Below are 24,230 nucleotides of genomic sequence, written 5' to 3'. Positions count from 1 at the left end.
CTTCAGAAGAGACAGGAGAGTTGGTTAACATTAATAGGAAGGAGCTAAATGCATAAAAGCATTACCTCCTCAGCATGACATGAAGTGTTAATCATCCATTCATTAAGGTCAAGTGTGTGGCAGAACATGCAGAACCTTGGCCTAGTCAAAGTTCTGATCTAAATCCAACAGAGCATATGTGCTAAGACCTGAAAATGGATGTTCACAGATGTTCTCCACCCATCCAGGTGAATATTTCTGTCTCTATTTGTGCGAAGGAAGAAATCTAACCCACAAAGTTTAATTTATTTATCAAGGAATAGTGCATGCTAATTAACATGGCTACATTAAAGCAACCATGTGTGCCAGATTTAGCTACAAGGACTAATTTTCATCTGTTGATTATAGAAAATTAAAGAAAAACAATTGAGATGCACATGGAAGGACACGCGTAACATATAATTTACAGCAAATTACAAGAAATGGTTTATAGTGGTACAAATGAGCAATTACAAAAATAGATATTTAGCTGAAGTTCATTTGTAGTTGGTTCACAGAGGCTTAATAAAAAATGCATTCCAGGCTTTTCAGATTTATAAAGCACTTTGTGTTAATATATGAAATCCCATTAAAACACTTGTTCATGCCAAGATGTGAAAAAGTTTAATAACTGGCTAGCTAAATAGATCGATCTTAATTTTGAAAATATTACAGTACAGGAAGTGACGTCATTACAGATTATCTTCCTCTCTGCAGTTGTTTTTTTATTCTCCGTGTTGAACTCCTTTCCTGACAAATGGATTGGTGCTTTTGCTCCCTCCTGTGGAGTTTTATTCTTCTGTGTTTGCTCGTCCACGTCGTGTGTTTTATTTTTGGGGACGCAGACTTAACTCTCCAGCTAGCTAGCTTAATAGGACACAAACCAGGTGAGATCCGGTCGCTGGGAGCAGTGGGAGCTGTGGGAGGGTTGCGCCTGTTTTGGATCGACACAACAAATGTTGAAGATAAAAAACTGTTTCGCAAAACCAGGAAAGCCAATAAAATCGGCATTTTTCAGAATAACAAATGCACAGTTGTCACGTAACATTTGCTAAAACTTCTCTTGTGTCCCCGCTATGCTGCCTTTGGAGCGAACAGTTAAATAGGAAGTTGTCCCTTCAAAATAAAGTAATCGCGACTCAAACAGGAAGTTAACCATGGTTAAAACAATTTAAGAGTCTAAGTCATTTGTACGTTGTAGTCAACCAGATTCTGCGAAATCTGGTTGACCACCAGATGTTTATATTTCATATTGAACTGTTGTCAGATTCTGTATAATTATTGATAAAATGTGTAACATGAATAAATCTACTGTTACTGTTTCTTAGTGTTATTGTTTATGTTTTTAATTTTAATGCTCAGTATTTATATAAAAACCATTTTTAAAATACATTTATTTCAAAGAGATAAAGTTAAAACACAAAATGAAATATTGTTTCCTAAAGATGAAAAAAAATGGGCCCAAACACTGAACCCTGGGAACTCCACTGGTTAAACCAGTTGAGTATATTTCATGTATTTACTAGAGCTGTTGATTTTTTGTGATAAACTCTAAAATAAAGACTTAGATATTGAAAAATGTGAACATAACTACAGAGCCACCTTTCTCTTTAGGATTTCTTACTTAAATAATAGACTGAGATATGGTAAATAGTTTAAATTTAATTCTTTCTGATTAAAATGTTATATTTTCCAGATGAAAGTTATTTTGTTGTTGTTTTTCCCAGAATCCAGGCTGAGAGGGCTGGTGGTCTGGGTCACCGGAGCCTCCAGTGGGATTGGAGAAGAACTGGCCTATCAGCTGGCGACGTGCGGGTCTCGACTTGTCCTGTCCGCTCGCCGAGAAGACCAACTGAACCGAGTTAAACAAAAATGTCTGGGTGAGTTATTCGGTTTTCAAATAACTTTCCTAAATGTCCAAGAATTTTTATTTAAACTAAAATAACACAAGTTTGGTTTTTCATGTCTTCGTCAAGAGATCTCCAGCCTCAAAGACGAAGATGTTCTTGTTCTTCCTCTTGATTTGTTGGACAGGAAGTCGCATGAGGAAAAAACAAAAACTGTGATTGAATACTTTGGATATGTAAGATCATCACATTTTTTGCATCCAAAGGAGAAAAGTGTTCTTATCTCCTTTCACAACCAAGAAACTAGTTGAGAATACAAATATTTTACAAGCGGGGTAAGACATTTAAAACTATTTAAAACAAAAAAGCAAGTAGTAAACGTAAGAATGGTTTTAAAAGCATCTGTAGCAAGATGTACTTACAGTGTTGCAAAATAAATCCATTTTGATACCACAGAAAAACCTCATCTGTTGGTTTTTTTTAATTTTATTTTTTATTTTTTAAATTGGGGTGTTTCCATTAAGCAAATTTATTTTCAGAATTTCATGTTTGCATACTTTTATGGTAAACTGAAGCACAGCTAATGTAGATGACAAATAGTTGTGGTCCAAGTACTGACCCCTGAGGAACACCCTTCAGTATGTATATCTATACTTAAATGTGAAGCAGTTTATGTGGAGTTTTTAATGTTATTTAACCAAATAGAGATATAATGACAAACATGAAAAAGCAACACTCAGCTTCTATGCACCACAAATCTGGAACAAACATCCAGGAAACTGCAAAACAGCCGAAACACTGAGTTGTTTGTTATACAAATAAACTTGATTGGTTGATTGAGTGAGGACAGGGTCAGTACCACTGTGTGTGTTTCTGAAAATTAGATTTTAAACTCTCGACATTTCCCAAACCTCCTCCTCAGATTGACGTCCTGATCAACAACGGGGGGCGGAGCCAGCGCTCCCTGTTCCTGGAGACCCGCGTTGAGGTTTACGAGGCCTTGATGGAGCTGAACTTCATCGGCACGGTGTCTCTGACCAAGCAGGTGCTGCCTCACATGACACAGAGAGGCAGAGGGAGCGTGGTGACCGTCAGCAGCGTGGTCGGCCTGGCTGGGGCGCCCCTATCCACAGGATACTCTGCCAGCAAGCACGCGCTGCAGGTGATGGGATTTCAATCTGTCAAACTTTACTGGACGATAAATTGTCCCAGAACTTATCGCAATAATCAATAATATTGTTGGTTAGAGACCTTTTTCAAGTAATACAGTAGTAATAGTGGCATAATAATGTAAGTTCTCATGCGACGTCACACTTCTGTGAACTTTGTAGCTGACAGCCATCTTGGTGGGCAGTTGCCATGACAACAATAAGCAAGTCACAAGCTGAGAATTAGCTCTCGCCTTATTCCTATCTAAACATGATAAGTACCTCACATCTATTACTCAGTTACACCTTTTGAGTACTTTACCCTCCTCTGTGTAACACTAAGATAAATATCGGTGATATTTACTGCAGTACTTATTGCCAAGCTACCAAAATTAGCTGAGCTAATGTAGCTTTTTTCTGCAAGACATTTTAAATATTCACAATAAATAAACCAAACAGCAGAAATAACAATTAAAATAAACAAATAAGTCTCTGAAAACAAAATTGTCCTTAAAAAAAGGCTATTTCAGACAAAATCACCAGACTGAAGACTTTTATCATCCAGATTTTGGTAGAAAAGAGAAAAACGTTACATCATGCAAGTGAAAATGATTGAACTCATTTTAATTTATCATGCAATTAACTGATTATTGCCTTGTCATGAATCTAAATTATAATTACCAGCGTAACTAGAACCTGTTTTGTGGCTTTTCGTCCACAGGGTTTCTTTAACTCTCTTCGAACTGAGCTGACAGACTTCCCAAGTATCCTCATCAGCATGGTGTGTCCGGGTCCGGTTCAGTCAGACATCGTCAACAACTCCTTCACTGAAGAACTAAACAAGGTAACGCATTTTATTTTCTCTCTATGCCTCCAATTACTTGGCTGTTTCTGCTTTCTCTAACTGTTTTCCTCCCAAGCCTGTGGCCGTAGTCGGCAGCCAGGAGCACAAGATGTCGACGAGTCGCTGTGTGCGTTTGATGCTGGTGGGAATTGCAAACGGTGTGAAGGAAATGTGGATTGCCCAGCAGCCCTTCCTGATGTTTTACTACGCCTGGCAGTACGCACCTACAGTGGCCTGGGCCATGACCAACCAGCTGGGCAGGAAAAGGGTGCAGAACTTCAAAGCTGGTGTGGTACGTTTGTTTTCAACACTGCTAAAACACAAAATCTTACCAAGTAATTTTAGTCTGGTTTCTAGTGCAAATGTCTTAGCATATGTGAAATAAGACAAAACTAACTTCAAGGTACATTTTTGGCAAGATATAGGACCTTGTTTTAAGTCAATTATTCCTCAATATTCACGAAAATGTATTAGTTCCATTAGCAGATTATTTCATTTATAACATGTTATAGGTGAAATAATCTACCAGTGGAACTAGAACTTTTTCATCAATATTAAGGAATAATTTATTTAAAACAAGCTCTTACTTATTGCTGAAAAGTTACTTGTAAGTTTGTTTAGTCTGATTTCAATTGCACTAAGAAACTAGACAGAAATACCTAGTAAGATTTTGTGTTTTTGCTGTGAACGTATTGCTCTCCTCATCATTATTCTGCCACCATCGTGCTTCAACATAAGGATAGTGAGTTCAGAGTGATTTTGCTGCCAGACGTACAGGGCCGTCCCAAGCCTTTTCGGGGCCCTAAGCAGATTTTTTTTGGGCCCCCATACCAACATGTCAACATCAGATGTTTAATCACTCCTAACTTTTTAGGTGTGTAACATGCCTGCCATCATTAGCATTATTTGTAATTAGCTTAACATTGTACCAATGTTACTGCAGCTGTTGATTTTAACCTTACAAGAGTAGCTAACTAAAAAATATTTGGATATTATTTTAGATATTCAAAAGTAACATCAGCGAATTAACACCAGATCTACAGTATTTAAATTTAGTGCAACAGGTTTGATATCTTATATTTCCAGTGGCAGCAGCCAGCAACAGGAAGATATTTACATATTATTTGTATTAATATAGAAATATTGTTTTTTCTTTACAAACTCAAGACCTTTTTGGTGTAGCAACTCACAACTCTATACTTTAATTTTTTAATTTGGTCATCCTCCGTTTAACTGCCTGCTTTGTATGCATGTTGAGGGATTTAATAAACAAATAAATTGAAAAAAGAAATCATTTTTCCATGTGTTTACATTGTACCGACGTTATTATATTTGTTGATTTTATATACATATATATTGTACCCTGCCAGGGGGGTTTTTGTGGGCTCTTGTGTCCCTTATTTTTTGATAGTAGGCTGACAGGAAAGGGGGAAGACATGCAGCAAATATTGTCGGGACCGGGAGAACCCGCGACGGCCGCGTCGAGGACTCAAGGCCTCCAAACATGGGTCGCGCTAACCCCTACGCCACCACGCCACGCCCCATGGCTGTTGATTTTTAACCTTACAAAAATTAACTTTAAGTTTTAACCTTAACTTTTTGTATGTGTTTATACATAAAATATGTTTGCATTGGCCAAATAAATGTGCAGTTTGAGATTTAAAAAATTAATTTGCTCAATGGAAGCACATCGATTTGAAAAAACAAACAAAACCAAACCAAAGTAAAGTTCTTCCATTGCATTTCTCTTTAATCTTTAATCTCAGAATTCTGAGAATAAACTCAGAAATGTTTGGTTTTTTTTCGGTGGCCCTAATCCTCTTCCGTATATTCACGAGTGATTTTAATTGCTTCTCTTATTTAATGTAAACAACAGAATTGGATAATTGTGTTTTTCGACATTAGCGTTATATTGAGACGGTTTTGCGCAGATTTGTGGTGGAAGCGCAGCTACAATGACGTACCTCTGCTGGAAACCAGCGGGAGAGTTTGAGGCGTAATGGGAGGAAAAGGGAAGAAATCTACCAATTGAGAAATATTTTTCAACATTGAAGTCTGTGTATTTAAAGAAATGTGAGGGTCAAGTTTGTGGCCACGGAACAATTACTGGAAATTTAAAAATCTCTCATTCAGTTTTCATCCTTGAATGAGAACCATTCTGATTTTGTTTACCACTGTGCCAAATCGGAGCTGACAGGCGGCCCTTTCTGTTGCAGGACGCGGACTCCGCATACTTCACTAAACCAAAAACCTCCTGAAAGACGACGCATCCTGAAGGGGAAGGACTCCGCTGCATTCCTGACGCTGGCTGTTGTCTACCAGAAAAGATTTAAGGGTGAAGGATAGCTTTTTTGAAAGCTCGGCACTCCTTCCAGCCCAAATGTAATTTCTCTTTTAGATAAAAATGTTTAACCTTGCCTGAAGACCATATAAGTAAGAATGATAATGTACTTGTGCTGACCTTTCCGATGCACAATAAAATCAGTTTTTGCAATCTGATAATGTCTAAAAAAAACATTTTTTTGCCAACATTTTATTTTTATGTACATTTACACATATATAAAAATCACTGTACAGAAATCTGTGGACACATTCCTTTGAACGCCTGTAAACAGCTGATTGTAAACAAAAACAATAGCACTGACATAAAGAGAGCAAGATATTCCCAAGGCACATCCTTGATATCCTGAACAGAACATTCAAATTATCATCCCTTTTTTTGGTGACATGGAGGTGAAATCAGAAAAATGTGGAAAAAGTTCAATAAAACCAGATGTTTTCCTAAAAAGGAAGTGGATTCTCTTTTCAATTCTAATAGATTGAGATGTGCTGGACTCAGATTTTGGCATCAAATGTTTCTGTAATGCAGCATTATGTAATAATAAATGCAAAATCTAATAAAATTCACATTTTGTAATGTCACATTTTGTGCTGATTATTTAAAAACATTATTTTTAGAAATAATGTAATAAAGGATTAATCTATTTTTGATCATACTAATAATTGTACTTCATAAAGCAATCATGTTGCAGATTCAATAACCATTTAAATTGAAACTTTGGTCAATAACTTGGTCATTTAGTTGCGTTTTATCCAGAACTCAGGTATTAACCTACATGTAAAAACGACCCAAAATGCGTTTATTACATTTTGCGTTATATTTAATGCTGTTTTAAAGCTGCGGTATGTCACTTTAACATTTGTTGGAACTGTCACCAGATCGTGAGAGATAATCTGTGAAAAGAAAAGATCATCGATCTCCTCCACCTCCTATCTGAGCTGCTACTGACGTCTGATAAAATGCTCCGCCCTCGACCGAAGACAACCAATCAGAGCCAGGAGGGGGGTCTCAGCACTGTCAGGCCACTTCCTATTGGCTGCTTAATGTGTCAATTGTGGAGAAATAATTTATCATTACAGAGAAATCGTTCACCGCCTTCTACGCTAACGAGCCTAGCATACACATACTCTTCTAGCTGCAGATAGCAAGGAAGGGATTGTGATTGACAGCATTAAGACCCGCCCCAAGGCTCTGATTGGTTGTTTCCAGTTGCCACTGGGAAAAGGTGGAGGAGATTTTTAGATGATTTGTTTCATGACAGACAACTTCAACAAATATGTCTATTTTTTTATATAAAAGTTACATACTGCAACTTTAAAGATGTTTTATTATATGTTAAATCCCAATTTTATTACATTATTACATAAAGTGGTGCTACAGTTTCTGTTAAAAATGATTAAAAACTCCCACTTAAAGCTGCAGTATGTAACTTCTTTAAAAAAAATATATATATATATATTTTTTTACATATTTGCTAAACTTGTAACTATGTCATGACCTTATGAGACAGATAATGTGTTAAAAAAAGAAATTAAGAAATCAAACTCCTATGCTAGAAACAACCAATCAGAGCCAGGAGGCGGTTCTTAGCGCTGTCAATCAACCTCTGCGTCAGCTTTTTCCCATCAGCATAGCATGTCGTGAATGCTACACCAGTTAGCATGTCGGAAAAATTGTTTTCCATTATTGTAAGATGCTTCTGAGTACATGAACGTTGATTGACAACGCTAAGACCCGCCTCCTGGCTCTGATTGGTTGTTTTCGGTCAACCAATCAGAGCGGCAATAGTAGCTCAGGGAGGAAGTGGAGGAGATGAATGTTTTCACCTATTTTCTGTCTCATAACAACATGGTGACAGTTTCAACAAAAATGTAAAAAACATTTATAAAAGTTACATCCTGCAGCTTTAATAAGAAAGATAATGGGTATCCAAACAGAAAACAATGCACAACCTCAACAGCTGAGAAACAAACCGAGGTGTTTTCTTTTGAAACGAAGGCGCCCTGAGGGACTCCAGATCAGAGGCAGGGGAAGTGGAGTGGGGTGGAGGAGTAGATGGGGTAACCCAGCGGCGGGTCGGCGGCCTGAACTGTCAAGTTTCGGAGCATGAACGGGTGAGCCTGGATGCTGTACCGCTCCTCATCGTCGTTGGTGGCGTACAGGAGTTCCCAAGAAAGGTTTGCCCACTGACCTCTGACCCCCTCTCCGTTCAGACGGCCGACCTGCACCAGCTGCTCCTGCAGGGACAGGACCCGACCCGTGTAGGTTCCCTGAGGACGGAAGACAGACAGCGTCTCTGAAAACTAAACCCACAATGTGTCCCAGAGGTGGGCGGTAACTAGCTACATTTACTCAGTTACATTTACTTCAGTAACTTTTTGAAAAAAGTACTATTACTTTTACTTGAGTAATCTTATGATAAAGTATTTCTTCTCTTACTTGAGTAAAATTTTGGGATTCTTTTCCCACTGAATGAATAACAAACAAGTTTTAACCAAAAATTCACCAGACAGACACACCTGCAGTTTTTGTTAAAGTTTCACACGTTTTTTTTATCAAAAGAAACTGATTTGGAAATAAATTATTTAGCCTGATTTTTTTAAATTTTGTGTTACTGATATGAATTATTGTTTTTAACTTGATGTAGCAGAGATTGTTCAGTTACCATGGTGAGGTCGTGTCCCAGGGAGAACAGGAAGGGCTTCTCCTGAAGGACGCTGTCGTGCCAGCCTCTTTCCGTCACCAGGCCGATGTACCAGTCCCGTTCATATTCCTCTAAAGTGCTGAACAGTTCCTCTGGGGACTCCATCGGCCCCAGGCTGGCCTGGTCAAAGAGCAGCTTGAAGCTAAACCTGTTGGAAGAGAAAAACAGGCACACATCTATAACAGGCTGTCGAATCTAAATTTTGGTTATGGAGGATATAATATTTGGAAAATCCTTATTTTTTCACCACTGTCTTTTGGTTTAACTAGTTCAGGGCAGTCATCTTGTTCTAGCTTCTATTTATTTGAACTTTGAGTTCATGTACAATTAAATTTTTTAATAATAAGGCTAAAGTCATAATATTACCAGAATATAGTTGTAATATTAGGGGAATTGAGCAGTAATTTTATGAGACCTCCAATACAAAAAACTCAATTAAAATGAGGAATGTTGACACCGCCCTGTTACCTAGCAACCCCAGCTGAGCTCTGCCCATTACCTAGCAACCCCAGCAGAGTTCCAGAACATTTGGTCAGCTGTATCACCCGTAAACCTGTTCCCAACCTGTTCAAGGACGCATAATAGGTCACCTTTAAGAGTTTTCTCTGGCAAAACTGCATAATCTTTCTGCTTAGATTATGATTTTATTCTCATAATTAAACAAAAACTTTCATAGTTTCCCCCTAATACTTCCAACTTGCAACTCAGAAGGAATTATTGAAATAAAAGTCACTTTTTGATCGACCTGGAGGAGAAGAACAGACAGGAAAATCAAATTTTTGTTTTGAAAATGTTTGGGTAGGCTATGCAAAGTCGTTTTATCCAGCGGATATACAGAATGTGTGAGCAGCACCTCTTTGTTTGTCTCTATAGGATATTTGAAAAATTGTAACGTTTCCAAATAAAAAGACAGAAATAAAAGCTACTTTTTGAAAATATTTTTCATAATCTGTAGCCTCTTTTTTCAGAAAAGAAAAAAAACAAGAAAGAAAAATTAAATCAGATATTGAATCTGGTAGGAAGATAAAATGGTACATTTTATTTTGAAGCCGTATCTCCCAGCCCTATTCTGGTCCCATTAAAACCAGTTAAAATCAGGAGCTTCTACCTGAAGGCCTGCAGTGTGAGCTGGTAAAGATCTTTACTTGAAGACAGCCAGTCCAGTCCCTCCGTCCACGGCACGTCTCCGCAGTACAGCCTGTAGATGTAACTGGGGCTGGTGAACGCCGACTCCGCCCCCACAGAGATGAGGCAGGACAGCGCCACCTTCACGTGCAGCTCCTTCAGAACCTCGTCCTCCTTCAGGGCTTTGGTCATGTCCTCCAGGGGTTCCCCCTGCGCCGCCAGCCCAAAGCGCCCCAGGCTGAAGCGAAACCATTCCTCCGGGAACAGCGGCCTGAGCGACAGCAGGCGGGACGGGAGCAGCGGCGCCGTCCTCCAAACGGGAGGCAGGTTGAACACCTCCGACTGCGGGCAGCTGAAGTTCAGGTGAGGGCTTTCTCTGAGCACCTCCGGGTTTCGGCCTCTGTCCACCGCTGGCATGCCGATGCTGAGCCCCAGAGGCTGCAGCGGCTGCAGCGCGGACAGCGCCATGTTCTCAAACAGGCTGTCCAGCTCTACAGAGCCGGGCAGCGAGGCGCCGGTGTGCAGCGCCGCGTGTCCCCGCTGCGCCTCCGCAGTCACCAACGCCACGGTCCGCCGGGCCGGCTGAGGCCCGAACAGGTCGTCCTCGTCCGACCAGTCCCCGAACGACGTCAAACTGGAGCTGTCCTGTCTGAACCTGAGAGAGGACATGTTGGACTCCACCACGACAGCCTCGGACGGTGGGTTACATGTGGTCTGGGCCAACTGGGAGGACTGGGACTTCACGCCTCCGATGGTCGACCCGACCTCGCTGCTCCACAGCAAACCTTTCTGCCTCTGCACACAGTTCCGCAGCAGCAGCCAGGTCAGCGCCTTCATGAAGTCCTCCTGCAGTTTCCTCAGGTTGTCGTGGGAGTCGATGATGCCGGAGAGGACGTTCCTGGCGTCAGAGTAGACCCGGACCGCCAGCGCGGCGCAGGGCGTCAGCGCGTTGCCCCAGTGCAGGTTGAAGCCCTGGGTGAAGCCGAGCCGCTCCGGGCGCTCGAAGGCGGCCTCGAACACCTCATCCACCCGGCGGGCCTCCACCGTGTGGCAGGACGTCTCCTGCAGCTCCAAACCCTGCAGCAAAGAAAAACTCATCTAACCTTAAATTTCAATTCAATGAATCTGTGTACACTGCACAAACATGAAATCTTACCAAGTATGTTTGAGTAATTTCGAGTGCAAATATCTTAGTACACTTGAAATAAGACAAAATGTTGTCTTCAGTAAGATATATAATCTTGTTTTAAGTTAATTATTAATGAATATTGATGATAAAGTACAAATTCCACTGGCAGAATATTTAACTTTTGACATTTTCCCATTTTATAAATCAAATAATCTGCTAGTCGAACTGGTACTTTTTATCAATATTGACTTAAAACAAGCTCCTATATCTTACTGAAAAGTGACTTTTAAGTTAGTTTTGTCTTATTTCAAGTGTACCGAGACATATGCACTGTACTCAGTGTACTCAAATAAGAGTACACTTTCAAGTAACCTTTCAGCAAGATGTGGGAGTTTGTTTTAAGTCAATATTTCTTTAATATTGATGGAAAAGTTACTAGTTCTATTGCCAAATTATTAAACTTATAACAGGACATTTTTTTCCATGATACAAATGAAAATGCCATTGGAACTGGTACATTTTCATAATTTTTAAGGAATTATTGACTTAAATCAAGGTCATATATCTTGCTGAAAACTTACCTTCAGGTTTGTTTTTGTCTTATTTCAAGTGAACTAAGATATTTTAACAAAAAAACTAGAATAAAATACTTGGTAAGAGCTTATGTTTTTGCAGTGCAGCACCAATTCTCAGCCAGATTTAATGCATTTAATGAAATACAATTATGTGAAAAAAAAGCTTTTACAGTCAGTGTGTTTTCATAGACACATTTGGACATTTGGATTCTTAAGGAGTTTTCCCACCAGATAGTTTATTAGTCTTGGTTCCAAAAAAATATCCCTTTAAGCACCTTTTGCTATGCAATTATTAATTGATTAATGCATAACATGGTCACCAGATCAGCCTTACACTGTAGTAATTCAAGCATATTATTGCATTCTAAGCAATATTTTTTTTATTTTCCAATTTAAAAATGTATCTATTTATTTATTTGCACCTATTAATGTATTTTTAATAATGTATAAAACAATTTAAGTGGTTAAAAGGAAAATGTGCAGAATGTGCCAAATTTTATGTACCCGATTAATCGATTAATTGTCAAAACAATTGATTAATAAAATAATAATAACAGTTCTAATAAAATAGAGTCAAATTGAGCTCATAATGCAAATTAACAAGAAGTTTTCTAACTAAGGAAGCCCAGGTGAGTCCCTTTTTGTCCACACCAAGCATATGGCCACAGTGAAAAGGATTCATTCACTAAACACCTGCAGTGACCATTAAAAGCAGAAAAACCTCTGTGGTACCTTAATATTAACTGTACAGTAGCCGTATCCTCTCTCCAGGATCATTATCCAAACCATACGGTCCTGGAAACGTCCCAGAAAATGAGAGCCTGGGGCGACAGAACCTACAAACAGAGAGCACATCATGAGTTGCCTGTGAATTGAACGTATGAGGAGGTGTGGCGTGTAATCCAAGGTCAAGAAAGGGGGAACACACAACATGCACTCAGCCTAACTAACAAACAAATGCATCCGTTTCATTTTTCATCAGCTGCTGCTCTATGTGGCGACATTACTGAGCAAACAATCACATCAATAAACACGGAAATCTACACAGAGCTTAAACAATTAATCGGATTAATCATGATTAATCGATTATTGAAATTATTGTCAACTAATTTAACTCAAAACCCCAACATATTCAGAGCCGTAATTAAGCCAAAACTGTATAAAATATGTATATATTTTGCATTTAAATGAAATACACCTTTGTCTGGAAATACTTTCATTTTTTTACCCAAATCTCCTCAAATGACAGTTTTAGCTTCACGAAATTTATTAAATTTTAGGCAATAAAATTTTCATTTTCTTGTGTAACAAAATAATTTAATTGTTTATTTGCACCTTCTAATGTATTTCTAATATCATATTAAAAAACAAATTGTTAAATGAAAAATATGTCAAATGTGGCAAATTATCCGATTAATCGATCAATCATCAGAATGATCAATTACTAAAATAGTCGATAGTTGTAGCCCTTGATTGAAACATTAAGCCTAATCTAACCCTTAGCTGTCCATCAGTCTCTCTTTTAGAGGTGCAGGACTTTGATTTCTGCAGACAGAAGACAGACATTTATTTCACCACAGACCCACAGCAGAGCAGCAAGGTTAAGGGAGCTTTTGTTTTACTATGACTAGTGTCTGCGTGGCTCAGGGATAATGTTGCGTCCCATAATGACATCTAAGAATAGTTCCAGCAGCTACATCATGATGGAAAGCGACAGACTGAGCAGATTCCTCTTCCTGCTCACTGCTCCATAGCCTCCAGTGTGAGCAAAGCTAAAGGAACAGTACAGACCGCCGTCATTTAACAAGTCGCCATTCTAAATAATACATCACCGCCACAGCTTTAAAGCTCATGCGAAACAATAAGGTGAAATTTTTTTATCACTTTTGAATGGGCACTCCAGAAATATCAGCTTCCTGTTTGTATGTGTATTTTTTTCCCCATTTGGGCCGTTCTGATTGAGCGCAGAGTATATCGCCGCAGCAGTGTAGCTCAGCCTCGGAGTATTATGCGGTTAATGTTGCGGAAACATTCGGATGTAATGAATACAGATCAGAGCGGTTTTTTTGGGTCACTTCACAGTAAACTCAGCGCGATGATGTAAGTCCGCATTACCGCCAGTACTTGAAAAAGGCTGCTCACAACCGAGTTTCTTTTTGGTATTTAACCATGTGAGATGGGACGCATACGATCCCTGCTCAACCCAGAGGGTGTTAGGTCACTAAAGTATCTAAGAAATTATTTTCTGAACTCTCGTTGAACTGTTTTTCGTGCTATAGTGGAAGGTAAACACTCGGGCTGAAACAATTAATCGGATTATTCGTGATTAATCGATTATTGAAATGATCATTAGCTAATTTAGTAATCGATGAATTGTTGATTGGAGTATACAGACTCAAAAAAGGCCTGTTGCTGAATGAGTGACATATTCAGAGCAGTAATGAAGCCAAAACTGTACAAAACTATACACATTTTGCATTTAAGATCAACAAAAACTTATATGTGCTCCTCAAGTGGCACAGTTTTGGATTCACCTGGTACAAATTCTGTAAAAAAAAAAGAAGTATTAGTCAGTTAATCCAAAAAATAACAAATTAAGTCAAGCAGAAAGGGTAGAGCTTTTCACATGTTGATGTCTGAAGTATTTTTTAGCTGCAGATGCATCTTTTGCTACAAATGATCAAGCGCTCACCAAATTAATGAAAAAATTAATGTGTTATTGCATTTTAGAGAAAAAAAGTTAATTTTCTTACTAGTAGTAATTGAGTTGTTTATTTGCATCTTTTAAGATATTTCTAATATCGTAGGAAAAAAGAGAAATGAAAAATCTGTAAAAGGAGAATTTTTTATTTTTATCATCAGAATAATCTATAGATTAATTGATAGCTAAAATAATTGTTAGTTGCAGCCCTAGTAAACAACAAAATGGGACGTGGATTTACCTCAGTGCTGTCGTCTTTGGATTGTTACTATGGCTGCAACTAATGATTATTTCAGTAATGGATTATTCTAGCAGTTATTCTGATGATTATTTTCTTTATTTAACCACTTAAGCTTTTTATACAATATTAGAAATACATTAAAAAGATGCAAATAAACAAATAATTCAATTCCTTTTCAAAATAATAAGACAAAATGCATTAACAAATATTCCTTTAGTGTTTTTATCTTAAATGTGAACTATATATGTTTTGGCCAGTTTTGACCGAATTACTGCTCTGAATATTTTTTTTTTCAGTAAACGACCTTTTTTGAGTCTGTTTACTCCAGTTAATGATTGACTATTAAATTAGTTGACGATTACTTTAATAATCGATTCATCATGATTAATTGCTTCGTAACACAATAAAACAATTAATCAACTTGTTAAACTGGGTCAAATTGTTACATTTTTAACTATTAGCAGTTGTATTCTGATAGAAACTGCAAATAAACAAATTAAATTCCTTTTTTAAATAATAAAATTAACATTTTATTACCTGAAATGCAATAACATAGTATTCCTTTATTGTTTTTATCTTAAATTCAACATATATATGTATTTTGTACAGTTTTGTCCTAATTACCGCTCTGAATATGTTCGTTATTTCAGCAAATGCCTTGTTTTTGAGTCTGTACTAAATTATTTTACAATTATTTCAATAATCGATTCATCACGATTAATCGTTTCATTAAAAAAATCAAATGATTAATCGGATTGTTTAATTGGGTTTTGTTGTTACATTTTCAGCTATGTAATTATTATTTGTATTCTGATGCATAATTTTGTAGAAAGAACAGAGAAAGCATGCACGACCCACTAACCGAGTGAACCGCTTGCAAAGGCCGTCGTTAGAGCAGAGGCCAAGCTTCCACTCATCTGCTGGTAGAAGACGGAGTCCAGACAGGGACAGGCCATCCCCACTGGGCCTGGCCAACTGCGCTGTGGCCTGGGAAATCCCACGAGGAAGATGGGCAGGGTGAAAAGGGGCAGCAGGGGGGCAGCGAGCACGGCAGAGAGCGTAACCACAGCCAGCACCAGCGGCCACAGCGAGGCGTTGAGAGCCAGGAGAGTGCCGGCCGACTGACGCCGCTGCTTCTTCTCTGTCCAGGACGTCACCAGGACAGTGAGGGTGAACTTCAGCTTGGCTACGAACTGACCCAGTCTGTCCATCAACAGACCCACCTGGGTTACAAATTTAACACCATCAGGTCTGTAACATAAGCGCCTTCAAATATGTGAATCTGTTATTGCAGCAGCACAATCTCACACTGAGACATCGAGGGGAAACGTTAATTTGTTGATTTATGTTGAGCTCACCAGAAGAAGCTGAACTCCAGTTCCTAAGGCGTCCCATCCGGGTAGGGTTTTACTTCCAGCTGCAAGCTGCACTAAGATCACCACCACCATCTGCAAAAGGGCGTCCTCTGAGCTCTGCCACACCTGAAAGGCAAGAACCACCTGTATTCAATGACCCCATCTTCAAAATTATGAAAGTAGAGAGAGTGGAAAATAGAAGAGAGCACGTTTTTTTTTCTTTGGCCTCTGAGAATCTGGAACAAGTTATTAAAGAAATAAGTCATATGAGCTGCTGCTTGCCACGCCTCCAACTCAACGTTTACACTCAAACATGGAAACGGCTCCAAACAGATGCACAATTATACAGCAGTGCATCTCTGAAAAGCAGAAGTGGAGCCTCCTGCACAACCAACAACACTGCAAAAACACAAAATCTTACCAAGTATTTTTGGTCTAGTTTCTATTGTAAATATTTCGCCACACTTAAAATAAGACAAAACTAACTTTTCCTACAATTTTAAGGAATTATTGAACTAAACTCCAATATCTTGGTGAAAAGCTATTTGCAAGTTAGTTTTATCTCATTTCAAGTGTGCTAAGATATTTGCACTCAAAACTAGACAAAAATTACTTGGTAAGATTTTGCGTTTTTGTAGTGAAGAATGCAGTAAGCGGTTTCTGAACAGTTTCAAAACACTTGTCTTTTCCAGCAGCCATCATACAGCAGTAAAACCAGCTGACCAAACGTTCTGGAACTCCGCTGGGGTTGCTGGGTAACGGACACAGCTCAGCTGGGGTTGCTAGGTAACAGGGCAGTGCCTGTGCGTTTGTGATGTTACATTCGGAAAGTTTTGAAACAACAAATTTTCCAGGTGCAAAAAGACAATTTATTGCCAGAAAATGACTTTTTTTTTTTAAGCATTTTGTTTTTTTAGGAGAAGCATGGATGTACAAATCAGGCAAAATCTCCCTTTTCAGGTGTGTACGTACCACTCTAAATGCTCTCGTCAATCCCACACTGACGGTGACACTGTGGAGCAACCGCAGAGATTCGTCCATAGACAGAAAAGCAACCATTGCAAACGGAGACACTGAAGTGGGACACAGAGCAGGTTCTGGTCAGTCGCATCTCCATGCAAATGTTCAGCAAAAGAAAATGAAAAGCATGCAGCCAGACGCTCACCAAGATAAAGTAGGACTCTTCGGATCGCAGCAGCTACGTGCAACCCTCTGCTCTTTTGCTTGAAGCTCTGAACATTGGACATTCCTTTAGGGTACAGGGGATTCAGGAACATCCCTGCAACTACATAAGCTCCCTGGATCTCTCTGAGAGCCCAGCAGAGAGAGAAAAGTATGATGAGGAGGTAGCTAACCAGACCCTGAGGTTCTGTAACCAAGACTTGGGACTGAGCTGAGCCAATGAAGTGATGCAACAGTCCAGCCTCCACCGTGGCCGCAGCCAGCAGGCTGGAAAACAGAAGCAGCTCCCGGCAGCCGAGGCTCCAGCCGAAGGAAGTGAGAGGAAAAGATGGCGACCCCCCGCTGTGAACTCTGTGGTCCCTGAAGGAGGTTCTCTGGTGCCTGCAGAGCGCGCCGACCTGGCTCAGGTCCAGGCTCAGCAGAAACCCGGCAGAGGTGGAGAAGAGGACAACGCCCAGCGATGACGGGATGAAGTAATTACAAATAGCGACGCCAAAGGACACGGCGCACATGAAGAGCAGCCTGAGGGACACGAGACACGAACCAGAGACAGACCGGTTCTCACATCAGTTCACTGGGACAAATAAACAAAACTAACAAAATGAAAAAAATTCAGTAAAATACAAACTAAACTGTTATCTTTAAACGTTATAACTAAAGCTGGCCATAAACAGATTTTATCATTTAATTTAACTTTTTGTTTTTGAACACTGCAAAAACACAAAATCATACCAAGTATTTTTGGTTATGTTATTACACTTGAAATAACCAGATTTGGGTAGTAACTAGTTACATTTACTCAATTACATTTATTTGAGTAACTGTTTGAAAAAAAAATTTAATTTAATACTCTTACTTGAGTAAAATGTCTGGATTTTCTACCCACTGAATGAATAACAAACATGTTTAAACCAAAAATCCCCCAGACACAGACTCACACCTGCAGTTTGTGTTAAAGTTCTTAAGTTTTTTATTGAAAGAAACTGATTTGGAAAATTTTCTTTAGCCTGATTTTGTTCTTTTTTTGATACAAATTATTGTCACAGTGGTCCTTAAAATACCAAAGTTTCCATATAACTTTCCATTTTTTCCGTCTGATTATGAAATTTTTAAATATTAAATGACCGATAATGTGATCAGTTACTCAGTACATGAGTAGACTTTTTACCAAATACTTTTATACTCTTACACGAGTAATTTCTTGGACTGCTACTTTTAACTTTTACGTGAGTAAAAATATGTTGAAGTAGTGTTACTCTTACAGTTTTTGGGTTCTCTACCCGCCTCTGGAAATAAAATAAAACTTACAAGTAACTTTTCAGGAAGACATACTAGAAACAAAGTCTTCCAGTAGTCTACCTCAGTCTAGTTCCTGCATTAGTACACTTGAAGTAAGACAAAACTAACTTAAAAGTAACTTTTCAGCAAGTTATCGGAGCTTGTTTTAAGTGAATAATTCCTTAGTATTAATAAATATTAAGTTTAACTGTGAGATTATTTCACTTATAACATGGGAAAATGTCTTGTAAGTGAAATAATCTGCCAGAGGAATTAGTACGTTTTTATTAACATTAACTAATTATTTACTTAAAACAAGCTAGTACAACTTGCTGAAAAGTTTTATCTTTATGTCTTATTTCAAATGTGATAGGATCTTTGCATTTAGACCTAAACCACAAATAATTAGCAAGATTTTGTGCTTTTGCAATGAAGATTAAACTTTTGGAAAATCTGGATTAATTTTTAAACAATGCAGTCCTCGTGTTTCAATAGTTTAGTTCAACACCATCCTGTTTGTATTACAGCTTCTACTAATTTGGACTTTGAATTTTCTTTGACTGAAGTATAAAGATTTTATTATCAGAATAAAGTCGCCATATTCGGATAATAAAGTAGTAATTTTATTTTTTTTTAATTAAAAGGAGGAATGTTAAACCTTGATAGAAGATTTTGCAGATAATTCTTAATAGAAATAATTGATCTATCAGGTGTGAAAACACCCTACATCTCAGTTTGTTCTCCTCTATTTGCAGTGCAATTAAATAACAAATGATTGGTTTTACCAAAGATAACGATGATGTGATAAACAACAATACACGTCTTCTGTAGGTGACAAACGGTTGTAGGTCATCATGGAGGCATATTGACCAGGATTTACCTGATGTTGCTGGACATGGGTGAGCCTCCCAGGCCAAACACCAGAATCTGCTCCATTCCCCAGAGCAGCAAGGCGTCGAGCGGCGGCAGAACCCCCAGCGCCCAGAGCACCGGCAGGAAGACGAAAACCACGTGTAGAGTCTGGCTGGCCAGCTGGAGCTCAGGAACAGCGTGGGAGAACCTACACGAAATGTTAACATCACTGTGGCTGAAGCGATCAATCAGATTAATCGATTATTGAAATAACTTAAATGATCAATCGTTAACAGTCTCAAAAAAAGAACACTTGCTGAAAAAAGGAAACATATTCAGAGCAATAATTAAGCCAAAACTGTACAAAATAAATGTACATTTTGCATTTAAGAAAAGAAAACATATGTCTTTAACTTCTATTTAATAAAAGGGTTTTTTTGTACATTTTGTTAAAACTGTCACCATGTTTTAACAGTATAATGAGACAGAACTACCTACTCCCCGAGCTACGATTGCTGTTTGAAGAAAAGTGACGCTCCTGGTTAAAAACAACCAATCGGAGCCAGGAGGGGGGTATTAGTGCTGTCAATCATCCTTGTGAAAGTGCTGCTAAATGTCCTAATGGCACAGAAACAACTTAAAGTTCCAGAAAAAACATTTATCCGCCATCATCGGTGGCTATACTATTTAGCATTAGCATTCATGACAGGATCTGCTATCAAGAAGACGTTGCAGTGTAGCAGAGAGAAAGTGTGTGTGGGGGGGTGAGCACCACACACAAGCATGATTCATGATTGACAGCGCTAAGACCCTCCTCCTTGCTCTGATTGGTTGTTTCTCGTTAGCATCATCTGTGTCAAACCACACTGTGATGTCATGGTGACAGTTTCATCAAATATGTAAAAACTCTTTTTATAAAAAATTACATGCTGCAGCTTTAAACATGTTTTAGCCAAAACTCCTCAAGAGGCTTAGTTTTAGTTTCAGCAGGCTCAAATTCACAAAAGGAATGCTACAGTATCGCTCTTTAGGCAATAAAATTTATATTTTCTCATTTTAAAAAAGGAATTGAATTGTTTATTTGTGTCTTCGACGCATTTATAATATTGTATAAAAAGGCTTAAGTGATCAAATGAAAAATCTGCAGACTGTGCCAAATTTTTTATCAATTTAATTGATCGATCATCAGAATAATCGATTAGTCAATTATTTTGATTAATTGATTGATGTGATAATTTTTTCCAATTAATTGTCAGAATAATCAATTGATCTGATAATTTTTTTATCTGAAAAATTGTTGGAATAATTGATTAACTTGATAAAAAATATATTTTATCCGATTAATCTATTATTAATCAGAATAATCATTTAGTCAGCAATTCCGATTAATTAATTTATCCAATTAACAAATTAATCTGATCATTGTCCCCCAATTAATTTTCAGAATAATCGAGTAATCTGACCATGTTTTTATCTTATAAATCATCAGAATAATTGATCAATCTGAATTAAAATATATATTTTATTCGATTAATCATCTGAATAATCGATTAATCTGATAAAAATTGGAGTTGGAGGTTTGGAGTTTCCTGAAAATGGAACCCTATGCGTTGTTGCTCACCTGTCAGCCAAATCCACGGCGATGAAGATAAAAACGTAGAGCGGCCGGGTGAGCGGCGTGATCTCGTACGTGTCCTGTGCTTGGAAAGTAGCCGTCTCTGCGGCCGTATTTACGATGAGGGAGTATTCGGCTATACACAGAGTCACCCAGCTGAGGACAAACACGACAAGGGAGGCGCCGGTGCTGCCGTACAGAGCCGTCAGTCGGCCCAGGAACACGTACCACGTCCCGAAGCCGCACAGAACTCCAGCTAGGACCGTGTGCAGAACCACATTCAGGCCGAACCGCTTCCCCGGAGCGATGAATCGCACCGTCTCCGGGCTGATGCATTGGGTGAACTCCACCTCCTCCTCATCAACCAGGTTGTTGGGCGCGCCAAGTCTCTCCACTACTGTGCCGCTCCTCCGTGCAGCGTGCAGCGCCAGCGCCTGAACACCTGCTGCAGCTGCGAACATGAGCATGCCAGAGAGAACGGCGGCATAAAGCTCCTGGAGCAGCTGCAGCTGGCAGAGCAGCGTGCTGACCCCGCCGAACAGCCATGGCGTCAGGAACAAAACCGCTTGGTTGATGTATACGTAAGGCGGGGCACAGTAGCCTAGCTTGAAGCGGGGACCCCCCAACACGGTTTGGGGGAAGCGCTTCCAGAAGAACTCTTGCTTGTACTCGTTAAGAAGGGGCACATCTGGCCCCATTCTGACCATTCCAGAAAGGGTGGCAGGTCATCTCCACGGAAACGGAGGAGGCATCGCTGTCATTATCTCGGCCATGTAGGACGACTCACCTGGAAAACAAGAAACACTTCAGTCACATTACAGACTAGAGGAGAGGAGAGTATCCAAAAATGTACTAGAGTAGCAGTACTTCAACATATATAAAGTAGCCAAGAAATTACTCAAGTAAGAGTAAAGCAGTATTTCGTAAAAAGTCACATTTTCAATCTCTCAATATAAAAAAATTACATAATCAGATTTGAGTATTTTAAGGATGAAAATGACAATAATTCATATAAGCAACAAAAAAAAACAGGCAAAGGAAAAAATTCAGTTTCTTTCAATATAAAATTTATGAAACTTTAATAAAAACTGCAGGTGTGTGTCTGTCTGGTGAAGTTTTGATTAAAATATGTTTGTTTTTCACTCAATGGGTAGAAAGTCCAGAAATTTTACTACAGTAAGAGTAGAGATGCTTCATAGTAAAATTACTCAAGTAAAAGTAAGAAGTACAGCCTAGTAAAAATACTCCTAAAAGCAAATTTTTTCAAAAGTGCAATTGAGTAAATGTAATTACTTAATTACAATTACCAATTGACTAGTTAGTTAAAGAGAACTAAAGGTGACTGCTTATGTTCATTAAACAGGTTAGGACAGATCTATGGCCTATACAAATCATGTTCATTACGTTTTTTTCTTTCATTATCTAAAATATTCTTAGATAATGAGATTTCAGAGCTGTTTTAGGGCCTCATGTCACTTTAAATCCAGATAAGCTTCTGCTGGCCGCTCCCCCAACTCAACGTTTACACTCACACATGAAAATTGCTGCAAACAGATCCACAATTATACAACTGTACGTCTTTGAAAAGCAAAAGTGGAGCCTCCATCACAACAAACAAGAATGCAGCACAGAGACCAATCCAGGACATGAGCTACAACTGTACTAGCCGCTCAACCTGGGTTAAGGAGAAAAAAAATGGATGGTCCAGAGGCCTCAACATTTTTCATTTAATTTGAAAATTAAGGCAGCAGAACTTCAAGCTCAAAGTCAGAGCAGGAGTCCAACAATTTGCACAACAAAACAGTAGTGAACTTTGAGTTTCAATCTGCTGGCAAGCTCTATGGAAATACTGGTTTTATTCTCCAATACGTTTTGGTGCCTGCCCACACTGCAAAAGATCCTCCACGCCACGCCGCATTGATGCAGTAACCGCATGACTCCTGAAGTGTTAAATGATTAAACATGTTTGTCTAATATAATGTTGTAATTCTATTTAAACTATAATGAGCAAAATAACTAGATACAACGTAAAATAAGTCAATACATTAGTTTAATAAATTAGCTTTTCACTGATAACATATCGAAATGCACCTGTACAGGTAATATAAGCTAACCGGGGCTGTTTTTTGTATTACCATGTTGCTAGTGTTTAGAGGATTTGGATCAGAACCGAAATCTAAATAATAAATTTTTTCTAATGTGTTAATTTTTCACATTAAATAAATCTAGAATGATGAATTTAAAAAGTGTGTGAACCTGGTTTGTTCATGTTTCTAACGTTTCTGAGCAAAAACAGCAACTGCTGCTGAGAGACCAGAGCACAACAGAGCAACAAGATGCTCTGATGGGAGTCCGTCTGCTTTAACACATTATTACAAATATAACAACACGGTGACACCAAGCCAGGTTTGTTATTACAGATAAAGTGGTCTCAAAAGACTGAACCTTTGCTAGCTCTGCGGCTGAAATAACGGAGGCAGACAGCGCCTTAATCCGCTAACTTCTCACAGTAATAGCTAAAACACAAAAGGTTTTAAACAATGAGAGATCAACTTACTATCAGGGGGATAAGGACCAACGGCAAAGACCCTGTAGTGATATTTTCCACAAGATAATTATGAGGTTTGAGGGGAAAAACAGCCTGCAGCTCCCAGTATTAACATTAGCTGCTGGCTAGCCATAGCACAGCTAACCGACAGCGGCATGAGAGGCTGTCAGACTTTGACCAATCACAGTGCAGCTTACAGGAAGGAGAGGACTCTGATTGGTGTAGGATTTTTAATCCCGCCCACAGAGCTCAGCCCGTTTATCAACCAAACACAATAAAGACAATCACAAATCAGTTTGATCTCAGCTATAAAATACACTAAAAACACTTCATACAACTAGAAAAAAAATATATATATTTTGTTCTAAAATAAAATAAATTTGCAAAGAATCATAAATTTTACATTTTGTTTATTTTGTATTCATATTTAAAGTATTAAATACATCAAATGTTTGAAAAGAGAGAAGATTGTCAACTTTTCATTTTTTAATTATTCATTGAAATAGAACAACAAAAGTGCTGCTATACAACAAATTTACAAATACAGTATTATAAAGGTGTAAGGACTTTCTATAGGAGGGTATAAGGAAGTTTTTTTAAAGTTTAATTTAAGAAGTGCATTTACATACTGGAACTAGTCAAAAATATATTAAAATTAGGCTTAGGATGTAAAAATGTTAAAGTGTACAGTCACAAAAATTTATTAAATGAAAAAACTATATATTTT

General features: G+C 38.5%; 2 protein-coding genes across 3 annotated transcripts; one reads left to right on the top strand and one right to left on the bottom strand.

Annotated features, from left to right (window-relative positions):
- The first annotated feature begins 660 nt into the window (after positions 1-660).
- dhrs7 (dehydrogenase/reductase (SDR family) member 7) lies at positions 661-6,483 on the top strand. The gene is made up of 7 exons (XM_028000565.1): positions 661-905; positions 1,746-1,898; positions 1,995-2,101; positions 2,788-3,027; positions 3,735-3,857; positions 3,934-4,149; positions 6,074-6,483. The coding sequence occupies exons 1-7, from the start codon at positions 776-778 to the stop codon at positions 6,113-6,115; spliced, it is 1,011 nt and encodes a 336-aa protein (XP_027856366.1). The 5' UTR covers positions 661-775; the 3' UTR covers positions 6,116-6,483.
- pcnx4 (pecanex 4) lies at positions 6,366-23,661 on the bottom strand. 2 transcript variants are annotated; one of them, XM_028000563.1, is made up of 12 exons: positions 23,513-23,661; positions 20,962-21,742; positions 19,369-19,548; positions 17,194-17,732; positions 17,001-17,101; positions 16,032-16,154; positions 15,536-15,896; positions 14,266-14,277; positions 12,464-12,567; positions 10,011-11,104; positions 8,864-9,050; positions 6,366-8,468 (listed from the first exon to the last, which is right to left on the bottom strand). In XM_028000563.1, the coding sequence occupies exons 2-12, from the start codon at positions 21,660-21,662 to the stop codon at positions 8,217-8,219; spliced, it is 3,654 nt and encodes a 1,217-aa protein (XP_027856364.1). In that variant the 5' UTR covers positions 21,663-21,742; positions 23,513-23,661; the 3' UTR covers positions 6,366-8,216. The 2 variants fall into 2 exon arrangements, with proteins under 2 accessions (XP_027856364.1, XP_027856365.1); XM_028000564.1 differs by lacking the exon at positions 14,266-14,277 and having other exon boundaries at positions 8,217-8,468.
- Between the last annotated feature and the right edge of the window lie 569 nt (positions 23,662-24,230).

This window comes from Xiphophorus couchianus, chromosome 19 (assembly GCF_001444195.1).
Source record: "Xiphophorus couchianus chromosome 19, X_couchianus-1.0, whole genome shotgun sequence".
Classification (NCBI taxonomy): Eukaryota; Metazoa; Chordata; class Actinopteri; order Cyprinodontiformes; family Poeciliidae; genus Xiphophorus; species Xiphophorus couchianus.
Note: the sequence above shows the minus strand (reverse complement) of the source record. Positions and strands in the feature narration are given on the sequence as shown.